Here is an 11,472-nt window from a genome sequence, read left to right as displayed (position 1 = left end):
ATTAAATTCGACATAGATGTTTTATCCGTCTTGATAAGACGGATGAAATATCGATAAAGCGTCTTCAGTTTTAACGTCGCGCTAGCTTCGCGTCGAATGAAATGCATACATTTTCTTAATGTATTTCAATTTATTTTGGCGAGCCCGCAGCGACCCGTGGCGAGCTTTTAAAGTACTCCGCATGCGCAGAAATTCCTCTTGGGCACTTCGGCGCGAGTTTACGTTGTAGTTCATAGCCATGGCGCTTTGGAGGAAAAGTTTGTCATTTTCTTGCAGTAATTGTGAGAGACAAACGAAGTATTCTTGTATAACGTGTGGTAAAAGTGTATGTGTTCGATCGGAATGTTCGATTCCTGAAGTTAATGAAGAAGCTATCGGCTGGCAACCAAATAAACGTGTTGGGTATTGTCTCAAGTGTGCTCTTTGTACAGAAAAGCTTCTCAAAGATTGTCAGAGCGAAGTGGATGACAAAGATTTTAGTCAGAGGGATCTTACAACATGTATTAGCGAAGAAGAAGAAGAAGAAGAATAAGAAGAGTCAGATTTCATCGAGGAAGGAGAAATGGTGAGTTCTGAATGTGGGAAAAGGAAGAAAAGAATTGGGCGGAGAGCGACTTGGAAAGAAGATCACATCACTGATATGGTAAATATTATTGTTAATAATGACCAGCTGGTCAAGAAACTGATATTTTGCAATACTAAGAAAGCAAGCAACACTGAAGCTTATGAGATGTTGCGGAAACGGCTGAACGTCGAATACAATAAGACCACCGGGAGTGATTTTCCTTTCCAAGAGCAACAAATGAGAAATAAATTTAAGTCATGCATTAGTACATGTAAGCAGATCTGCATGACAATGAAAACTGCTTCAGGTATTGAAAGGTTTGTTGAAGAACTGGGATATGGTAAATGTTTTGACCTTCTTTATGTACTTGTTAAAACTAGAGATTCATGTCAACGAGAAAATGCATGTGAACCCTCTGTACATTTTGGAAATGTAGACAAGCAAGATACCAGCAAGAATGATCAAGAAGTTGATGGTGATGATGATGACTGTGCAAGCACTTCATCCAGCCTTATGGATAGCAGTGGAGAAGTCCCATCCAAGGGTAAACGTTTCTTGGCAAAGAAACCTACCTCTAAAAGAGCTAAAACTGAGCAGATGGCAAAAGCTGTTGAACTACTTGAAAGTACTATTGAGAATGATCCCACCAAAGAGCTTTTGCAAATTTTAAGGGAAGATATGAAGCAGTCTAGAGAACAGGAAATGAGGTACTTCCAGTTGATGTGTGGCCCACTAACACCTAACAGCAATCCAAACATGCAACCCCATGGTAATTTCCATCCTTATAGCAGTTCTTATTCTGATGATTTTCATCATCAAAGCCATAATTTTGCACAACAAGCTGTGTCCAATCCCAGAGCTAGCAGCAGTCACCCAAGTACCCCATCCTTTAGGTACACACCATTGATGTCATGTGCTCCAAAAAAATGATGAGCAGTCTCTCCTACATCACGTTCAGTCAACTATGACTTCACAAGGACAATCTGGTGTTTCACAGTTGTACCAATTTTGAAAGGGTCTTGACATGCACTCAAATATTTTAAAGTTATTTTGGAACTCCTTTGAAAAGAGCCTTTTACACTATGGTCTTGAAGTGCCTATAACTCAAATAATCTTTTTCCACCAGCAGAAATCTCAATATTGTACTGATATGATGGTTCGAGAAGTGTAGCATTTTGTTTAAATATTGGTTTTTTAAAAGAATTTGCAAATTAAGTCTGTTTTTATCTCAAACACAACCAAGCTGTTAGGGGCATGGATCTATTCCTTGTTCATGACATCACAAACTGCTTTGCAGTGCAAAAATGCTTTGAAAGCAGTCTGTGATGTCAAACAGGAATGGAGCCATGCTTCTTGTGGTCCAAGTTGGTCGTTGTTGCTATTCATAAAAATCCAGGTCTTAAGCAAATTAAGACAAAACAATGGAATTTTGCTCAGAAAAATACAAATATATATTTGAGAGAAAAATACAAATATTTATTTGAGGGAAAAATTGGGGGAAACAGTTGGTGGGGAGGGGGTGGGGGTGTTAAAGGCACTTTGAGAACACATTTTAAAGCAAATATCAACGAGGTGGTGATCATGTCCAACCAGTAAGTTTTGTACCGTTAACTGTCATAATTGATTGAATGAGCAGATAGCCAACTTATAAGGTGTACCTGGCAATGTTCCTGAAGTGGATGCAAATTATGTAAAGGTGCACGCCAAACTATTTAATGTTTGGCAGCAGAGGTAATAGTAATATTACCTGCGTTCCTATGTAGTTTCTTTGCACTGAGATACTATCACTTGCCTGTAACATTAGACACGTCAGCAAACAAAGTCGTACGATAAACCTTTTCCTCATTAACACCAATGTAACCATATTACGCCGTAGTTGACGTCGCCATTTTCTTTCCCTGGAAATTTTCTCGAGCAAAATTGTTTTCAGAGCTTTAGCCCGCGCCATGTTTGTTTCAAAATGACACCTCTGACCAGAGACACTGCATTTGGGAAGAGAATTAAATTCGACCGTATTGATTTCGACGCATAAAACCACGCCACGATTTATGTCGACGGAACGACGAATTTAATGGGATTAAACTCGTCTGAATTAAATTCGACTGTAGCGCGATGTATAAACTAGGCCTTAAGGTCCTTTCTTCTGAATTTATGAAACATTACGAAGTCGCCAGAAATTAATTATTGGATGAAAACCCAAAAAAAACATGGTGGACCTTTTTCCTGTCACGATAAGACTTCTGAGTACCGCCGTCAGGTCGCAAAGTAGTGTTGATAACTCGGTAACTTAACTCATGCGTCACGCAATGTCAGGTTTGTTAGTAGTAACCATTGGCGTACTGAACTATGTTATTTAAGTTCCTTCTTGACCCTTCGTCCACGTCGATAAACCACAAGTTTCCAAATAGTCGTCTACGATTTAAGATTTGACCAGAACACATAGTAAATCAACCAGGTATAACAGTTCGAACGAGTACAGAATATACGTCATTCATTAAAAGTCTGAAGTCCTGCTCAAAGTTTTCTAGGAGTATAGTAAACTGAACCTTAATTTCAATCGCACTTAACTTGACTTGCACTGATTCGGGACTCTTAACCTCGCATAAGAATAATTTAAAAGAAAAACGTCTCTCAAAAGTGACATAAGCCTCTAGGCGTATCACTGCTTTCCGTGGGAGCAATTATAACTCAGCTTCCGCTTTTCCTAAGGTTTCCCCGTCATACCATAGACATTATTGTACTCCCTTTTGGTGGGATGCATTTTGAGAGAGAAGTGTATTCAATGCACAAACACGGAAAGCAAGCATCTTGAAGACCCGTAACTTTTAGCGCTTATTCATCCCTTTGATAAGGCTTACGAGAGTAATTTTAATTATGGCGAGGGCTCTTCAACAAAATGTTAAATCTTAACGATGATAAACCTACCAAGAGCAAGTCACCTTTGCGGGCTCCGCTTTAAACCTTGTATACGTTAAGATCCCTGCGGTTGAATGAAGTTATGAATGAATTTATTTCCCACCAGTTTTTACTCACTGTCCTTAATATCGGTTTGATCTTTACAGGTTAGCTACGCACACGATTACGAACAGTTTATCGTTTGCATAACATTTCGTTTATTTGCTCGCGGCTTTCATATATAAAATAAATTTTCCGCCCATTGCCCACACCTTCAAAGCCTATGGTTTCCAACCACTTTAACCTACGGTTAGTATCAGAATTTCTACTATTACATAAATAGATTAGTTTTTTGAGTAAAGTTAGTTTGGACGAGTCTCAAATCCAAGCGTAAGCAAATAATTCTATGTCACGCATATTAAGTGATTATTCAACTTTCTGGTGAAATGAAGATTTTAGCCAGTTTTTACTCACTGTCCTTAAATCGGTTTGATATTGAGGATAAAATCTCTATAAGTGAGCTACGTACACGATTACGAACAGTTTATCATCTGCATAACATCTCGTTTATTTGCTCGCGGCTTTCAGATGTATAAAATACATTTTCCGCCCATTGCCCACACGTTCAAAGACCATGGTGTTCAACCATTTTTACCTCTGGTTACTATTACTATGAGTACTATTTCATTGGTAGAGTAGTTTTCTGAGCAAAGTTAGTTTAAACGAGTCTCAAATCCACGCGAAAGCAGATAATGCCTCGTCCACACCAATGATTATTCAACTTCCTGGTGAAAGGAACATTTTAGCCCAACATTTCATTTATTTGCTCATAGCTTTCAGATAAACAAAGGGACTTCGTTTAATTCTAGCAGTTTATCAAACGACAAATTGATACAGAATATGGTATACAAAGAAGAGAAAGATAACGAATAGGACGTTGATAAGTTTTTAACACACCGTGTCGAAATTGAGGAATCTCCCGTGAATCTGCAAAAAAACCTTCCAAACCAACTCCCAACAAGTTACTGAACATCAAAATCACGCATTCGTGTTCTTAAAAAAAAAGCAAATTAAGGCAAGACAATTACTTAGATAAGCAAGAATTAGTCATATTTCTGTTCGTCAGGCTATAACTTGAAGATTGCGCGAATTAGCTAGACTATTTATGACACTTTTGACATCGTCATTTGTAACGCGATCCTCGCTTTAGTTTGTTTCACTCAGTGTAAATTGTCTTGCATCCGATTCGCTCTGACAGAGAGCTAAAATCAAAACGTTGATTACTTAAGAATCTCCTTTAGACGGCCAATCAGTAAAACACGGCTTACCTTTGATGAGGATACAGAAATCTTTGCTCTTCAACCGTGCCTTTAACATAACGATTCGCTTGCCGGACGTTGCGGCGACATTGGTTGGACGAAATGAAAAGGAACGATGCAACTTATGCGTCGATCAATTCAAAGCTTCAACATCCCCCTCAGGCAACTCCCCAGACATTTTAACTTTTGAAGATTGTTTTGTTCAACTGCCCCACCCAAGTGCTGTATTTTATCGTCAATCGAATTTTTTGTAGAAGGCAAGATTAGTGACAGGGACTTTCTTGGAGATCTCTTTTTCTGAGCCATCTGCTCGCGAAAGTGAAATTTGAACCTCAAAACACCTCTGTATAAAAAAATATGACACTTTTGTTCCGCTAGAAAGACTTGACAGTTCCGGTTCAAATTTCCCATCCCACCCAGGCGAGGTTCAAAATCCCTACCCCCGGGCACGGAAGACAGTCATATGTCATAAAAGAGTGCGAAGATCTCATGAGAAAGCATGGCGCATGCGAAAGATCAGTTTTTAAAAGGTGGAATGTGAGAAGGAAAATCTTACTCAATTTAAAGTTCCTGGAGATGTTTTATAAGTTGCCAAAGGGAAAACATGTGATCTCCACACTCTATAAAAGTGCTGGGATTACCTTTGCAAAAAATATGTTAGCGTGCTCAATAGTCAGGACAACTGAATGTGTGACACAAAGCTCGCTGTTCGTAAGAGGTGGGGGTGTGTTGGGGCAAAGGATGGTCTCCTGGAGCCTCTAAACATGTTACATCTTTGAGGTAATATGTTTGGAAGAGACTGTAATAGAGTTGTTGATCCTACATGGAACTTAATTAAGCTGTGCCGCTATCTCGTAAGCCCGTATTTCCTCTCATTCTTTCTGCTTGTCCGAGATCTAAATCTATACCAACGTGAATGTCGACATGACAACCTGTTACTCTCTAATACTGGACCCTAAATCCGGAAATACCTAGGCCGTTGAATAGTTACCTATTTCTGAATAAACTGTTATCTTGTTACTTGTGTGCATTACGTTGGGTGGTAAGAGGCGCACGGAAGTCGTTCCCAGTGCATCTCCATTGGTTTTTTACTTATGATCAGTTGGGGGACACTCTTAGCGCCATGTTCCAGCAGTTCGTGATCCAGCCAAGCCTCAAGCCTCCCGACAAAATCTTTCAGTTGCACATCCTCTAAAGCTTGCCATAAATCAGTGTCGTGATACTTCTCAAAAATGTCGAGATTTTACCTCAATGATCCGCTAAAAAGAAGAGGACTTTGGCCAAGAACCGAGATACCTCGTCGAGCTTGTTGGAGGCCTATTTCTTTAACTGGAACATCGTCGATGATTATCTCTCCATCAGCATCAGGCATGCGCACAAGAGCTGCTATAAAAGATGACTTCCCAGCTCCCGTACGGCCGGCAACTCCGATCTTTGCTCCTCCTTTGATATTAAGATTGATATTCTTCTGCACTTGTGGTCCCCCCGGTAGAAGATCAGTGATATGTCTCTCAAGACACTACTTCCTCTCCGAGGCCATTCCTTTAGCGGTGTTTGTTCTTCCTCGTATCCAGGCTCCCGGTCAAGTTTGGTGTAGGTCATAACTCGCTTGACTGACGTCATGTAGTTTTCCACCACAGAGACTTTTCTAACAGCGTATGGTCAGAGTTTGAACGACGTAAACAAGAGCGAGACCAGCGTAAGCGGAAAAGAAAAATTGAAACTTTAATCTATAAATTTCGGACTTGTTATCTCTCGATAACTTAGAACATATAACAAAAACTTTACAACGCTAAGTTACCTAGCCTGATCCAGGTAGTCACTTAATAGGAGGGAATAAATAATGCGTCTTTTTTGCGTCTTTCTCAGTGTCGTTGTTTTGACTCCGAGCTAAGTAGGTGCAGAGGAGTTATCAACACAAGTTTCCCTTTTTAAATCATAGAAGACACTTCAAAGGTTGCTCAGCACTTAAGCCACCTAAGTGACTCGCACGTTTTCGTCGTGTTTAGAAACCACCCGTTGATGAGAGAGCACGTATAGTCACACTTCTTTTATTATTCAATTGTTCATGCTGTGTTAATATACGACTATATAAATTGTTACTTTAAGTAGAGAGATTGAAAATCGTTACTAAGAATTTTAAGCTTACCGGCATCTTGGGATACCAAGATTGCAGCCAGAGCAACTGCACCGACTAAAAAGGAAGCGAGACAATCCAAACGTGCACCGAGCCACCTACCGCTGGCCATCACCATAATGTACGCCTGATTATGAACATCTTGATATCTGAGGGGACGAGTGTTCATTACAATAATTTTTAATAGAGTGATTTTTTAGTTGAAGTTTGAAAATAAACCGGTTGGTATAAGTTTTGTTTTACTTTGCTTCGCGATTGTTCCAGCAAACTTGTGCAAAACCAATCGCTTATTGGTCGATCACGTTTGTTAGCGTTCAATACCGTTTCCTTGTTTTTAAGTTAAGTCCTCTGTCACTACTTTTGATCTTTTCTTTTGTTTTGATTGGCTTGTTATTATTAAATTGCAATTTTTTTACGACAATCACTCCAAAAAAACTCAAAGAGATTATATTTGGTGTGCACACTGAAGTGAGACCAGTGTCTCCTTTGGCCTGACAATGTAACGGAGTCCTTCGACAAATTCCGTCCGACACCCCGCCCTCTCAAAAAGATGTTACTCTCCAATCAACATCCGTAAGCTTCTAGCTAAGTATCCAAAAGATCACTTCCGTAGCCACATCTCAGTTTAAGGCATGCTCCATTCGTCGAGAGAGCCGAGTTTGTAAACGATATGGATACTTTTCTATTAAAAATGGTGAATTCTCCGAAAAAAAAATTCTTAACTGTTCACTATCACAACTACATCTCTTATACTAAGTATACAATTTATCAAAAGGAGAAGACGAGTGGCACTTGTCTGTATTTCCTGTTAAACTCGTAACGAAGTCCAATTCGGTAAGTAATCATACGAGTGATTAACAGAATCGGACGACTGCGAGGCGGGAGTCTGATTTTTTTTAATCACGAGTATTATTAAAGACAGAATTGGACGACATGACGTTCTCTAACCAATTGATCAAAACTATGACAAAATTAGAGAAAGAACTTAAAACCTCTAACAAATAGACAACAGATCTACGTTTTCATAAAAAAAAAAATGACTTGTCAACTGTGCTATTACACTGTCCAATTACAAGCATGACACTTACACTGTCCTATTAGTGCTCTAATTGGGCTGGTGATAACCAATCACGTTCCATAAATTTGTTACAATTTTGACCAATCGTGAAACTTCTGCGTCACGCGATCTTGTTTATTGACCGTTCATAATATGGGTCTGTTGAAATCCTATCAGAAGAACGCGTTACTGTAGTCTTACCACTAGTAATACCCTACGTGCCTATTTCGGATAGCTTCGTTTCGAGACCGTGCCTCGTACGGAAAAGTCTACGTGCTGACCAGTGTCTCAGTACATATCAGGTAAGATAACAACAGACGCGATGCAATTTCGTGTATTTCCGGTAAATAAAAAAAAAGTAGCTCCACACAATGAATCAATGTCTCTAACATACCTGTAAAGTGCATCCATAAAATCTGTCTGTCCTCCTCTCGTACCAATTGTATCCAGTCCTCTCAGGCTCTTTGAAAAATGAGCCAATACTGGGCTTCGGGATATCGACTCTAATCTCTTTAGCTCTCTGGCAGTCTTCAGGTAATAATTGAATAGAAAAACAACCAGCACAGAAATTGGAACAATAAGAAACATGAGCCAAACATTTGTGGCGACTGTTATCAGAATTTGGACGAATATCACCAAGAGCATCTGCATTGCCGCCAAGACTGTTTTGGGTAACATCTCATCAACGCAGCCAATATCATTGGAGAAGCGATTTAGGATTCTTCCCACTGGATTTGAATCAAAGAACAGGACAGGTGCTTGTAAAATGGCCACAACCATTTTATCGTGAAGACGCTCGGCGCACTTTAGACAAATTTTCAAGAATCCATAGGCCCGAACGATGGTAAATATAAAACACGCGCCAACCAGACAGGCGAAGACAGATAGATAAGTCTTCTTCTTCTGATCCTCAGGGTTTAGCCTTGCAAGAAACGAGTGCCACAAGTCTAGAGCGACTATGATGGCTGAAAGACACACCATTAATATGAAGTGATTAAAATTTATTTCTATATGATCACTCAACTGAACATTAAAAACTTCATTGGGCCTAGAGACAGCCCGCTTGAATTAGCTGCTACCGTTAGTATCTTGGGGATGTCTATGTAAGCGCCACAATGTCACAAAATAGATGAAGCAGTCAACCATGTTACCCATAAATGTGGTTAGAAAACAGCTTTTGGTCTCAGAAAGTTAGTTTGAAGAAATAGTGGTTTTTTAACATTTTTTAGGCAAGTGGAGGCAAGTTCAAGGCAAACGTGAACAGAAAAACGCCAACTCTCCCTTTCGTGCGTGACTGGCGCTTCTACCAGTGAGTGAGATATTGGGAACATGGTCAGAGATTTCTGCATTGTCTCTTAGCTCTACCATCTAATCTAAAACCAACGTGTAACGTTGGTTAAAATCACAGCCACTGCGAAGTTATTTGCACGAAAAAGAATAAAAGAAATATGGAAAAAAGGTTGCTTTATTCCCTGTTAGGGCCTGACCCAAGGTTTGTAACTCACTCTAACAATACGGTTACCTTGTGAAATGAGACTTAATTCATTCAACCATTCCAGTTATCATCAAAGGATGTGCTCCACTTCTGAAATAGTCCCAGTAAAGCCAGGATGTCAGTACTCCGATTGTACGATCCTCCTTTGGTATCTCCAAAATCTTCGCTTCATTGGGCAGAGGATCTATTTTCTGGCACTTTTCAGCATCATCGTGTTCCCCCTTATCTTTCCAGGAGAGCGGCTCAGATGAACCCACTCGTTTTGTCCTTCAGAGCTGCTTTATGGAGCGGGTCGACAATTGAACTGATTACACCTTTGTCGCGCAGCTCAGTAAAGCGTCCCTTGTCGAGGACACGCCCTTTGCACAACACAATCACTTCATCAGCATTTTCCATATGCTGTTGCTGATGAGAGGCAAACAGAACGATTTTATCACCTAGTAGATCTTTGATGCACTTGTTTAAGACGTGTTTGCCAACTTGCAAATCGACAGCACTCAGTGGATCATCCAATAGATAAATATCTCCTTCAGCATAAACTGCACGAGCTAAACTTACTCTCGCCTGTTGTCCTCCACTCAGAACCTCGCCGCATTCTCCAACAACTGTTTGGTCACCATCAGGTAACCGCTGAAAGTCTTCTTTCAGAGCGCAGATGTCGATTATTCTTCCGTACTTGGACTCCTCGAAGGGTTGACCAAACAGAATGTTTTCTTTTATCGTTCCCGAGAACACCCAAGCAGTCTGAGGCAAGTAAATGACAGAACCTTGATAATCAATCGTCCCACTGGCGTTCGGAATTTCATTTCCTCGTAGAGATGGCCAAAAAGAATGTTTTCTATCATCGTTCCTGAAAACACCCAAGCAGTGTGAGGCAAGTAAATGACAGAACTTTGATAATCAATCATCCCAGTGGTGTTGGAAATTTCACCAGCGTTCGCGTGAGAGCAAAGTACACTTACCACTTCCAACCGGGCCAGTGACAACTGTTAAACTCTTTGAAGGTGCAAAGAAGTTGATATCCTCAAGAATAAGTTCATCCTCACGATGCATTTTTGCATAGGTTAAATTTGACACGCTTAGATTAGTAGGCCCTAATTCTGTTGCTTAACAAGACAAGGAGACATTCCTCATATTTTTTGCTTCTTTTTTCAAGTAACTGCGACTTTGGTAAGTTGCGGTACTTTTCGTTTTTTGTCGGGGCTTGTTGCTTTCATCGCTCTCTGAGGCTTCCAACAGATTTTCCAAAAGAAGGAGTTCTTCGATTCCTCCGAGCGAAACGTAGGCGTCATATGTTAGCATTAAACCAATTGTAATAAACTTCCCACTAAATTTTAAAATACTCATAAACTGTCTGAAATAAAACATTTCGTTAATTTGGTCGCGGCTTTCACATATAAAAATAAATTTTCCACTCATTGCTAACACCCTCAAAGCCCATTGTTTCCAATTATTTTAAACTATGGTTACTGTCCCTATGACTACTATTACATTAGTAAATAAGTTTTCTGAGAAAAATTCGATTGGACGAGTCTCAAATCTACGCGAAAGCAGATAATGCTAGGTCACGCATAAGTGATTGTTCAACTTCCTGATGAAATGAACATTTCAGCCTAAAATGTCGCTTATTTGCTCGCGGCTTTCAGATATAGAAATACATTTTCCGCCCATTGCCCATACCCTCAAAGAATATAGTTTCCAACCATTTTAACCTTCGGTTACTATTACTATGACTTCTATTCAATTGGTAGATTAGTTTTCTAACCAAAGTTACTTTGGGCGAGTTTCAAATCTACGTGAAAGCAGATATGCCACGTCACGCATATTAAGCGATTTTTCAACTTCCTGGTGAAATAAACATTTTAGCCTAAAATTTCGTTTATTTACTCATATTCTCCCTCGCAGAAATGTGCACTACTTGGGCAGTAGTGAAAATAGAAAGTTGGCTTGTTAGCTCAGTTGGTAGAGTGCTGCACCGGTATCGCAGAGGTCATGAGTTCAAAT

The 11,472-nt window shown here is 39.9% G+C and overlaps 2 protein-coding genes across 2 annotated transcripts; one reads left to right on the top strand and one right to left on the bottom strand.

Annotated features, from left to right (window-relative positions):
* The first annotated feature begins 640 nt into the window (after nt 1-640).
* LOC113681441 (uncharacterized) lies at nt 641-1,495 on the top strand. The gene has a single exon (XM_027198531.2). The coding sequence runs from the start codon at nt 641-643 to the stop codon at nt 1,493-1,495; it is 855 nt and encodes a 284-aa protein (XP_027054332.2).
* Nucleotides 1,496-5,809: 4,314 nt separating this feature from the next.
* On the bottom strand, nt 5,810-10,521 carry LOC149036664 (ATP-binding cassette sub-family C member 4-like). Its single transcript, XM_089188603.1, has 6 exons — nt 10,431-10,521; nt 9,726-10,277; nt 8,368-8,938; nt 6,929-7,065; nt 6,076-6,222; nt 5,810-5,976 (listed from the first exon to the last, which is right to left on the bottom strand). The coding sequence occupies exons 1-6, from the start codon at nt 10,519-10,521 to the stop codon at nt 5,810-5,812; spliced, it is 1,665 nt and encodes a 554-aa protein (XP_089044729.1).
* Nucleotides 10,522-11,472: the final 951 nt, after the last annotated feature.

The sequence above is a fragment of the Pocillopora damicornis genome, chromosome 12, assembly GCF_964200805.1.
Source record: "Pocillopora damicornis chromosome 12, jaPocDami1.2, whole genome shotgun sequence".
NCBI lineage: Eukaryota > Metazoa > Cnidaria > Anthozoa > Scleractinia > Pocilloporidae > Pocillopora > Pocillopora damicornis.
Note: the sequence above shows the minus strand (reverse complement) of the source record. Positions and strands in the feature narration are given on the sequence as shown.

What these genes read in the sequence shown, in the direction of transcription:
- LOC113681441 (XM_027198531.2), top strand. Translation starts at nt 641, where the DNA reads ATGGTAAATATTATTGTTAATAATGACCAGCTGGTCAAGAAACTGATA.
- LOC149036664 (XM_089188603.1), bottom strand. Translation starts at nt 10,521, where the DNA reads ATGCATCGTGAGGATGAACTTATTCTTGAGGATATCAACTTCTTTGCA. An exon ending in AGCTCTGAAGGACAAAACGA is followed by an intron (nt 8,939 to 9,725) that starts GTGGGTTCATCT and finishes TGTGTCTTTCAG; the next exon opens with CCATCATAGTCGCTCTAGAC. An exon ending in CCTCCAACAAGCTCGACGAG is followed by an intron (nt 5,977 to 6,075) that starts GTATCTCGGTTC and finishes ATTTATGGCAAG; the next exon opens with CTTTAGAGGATGTGCAACTG.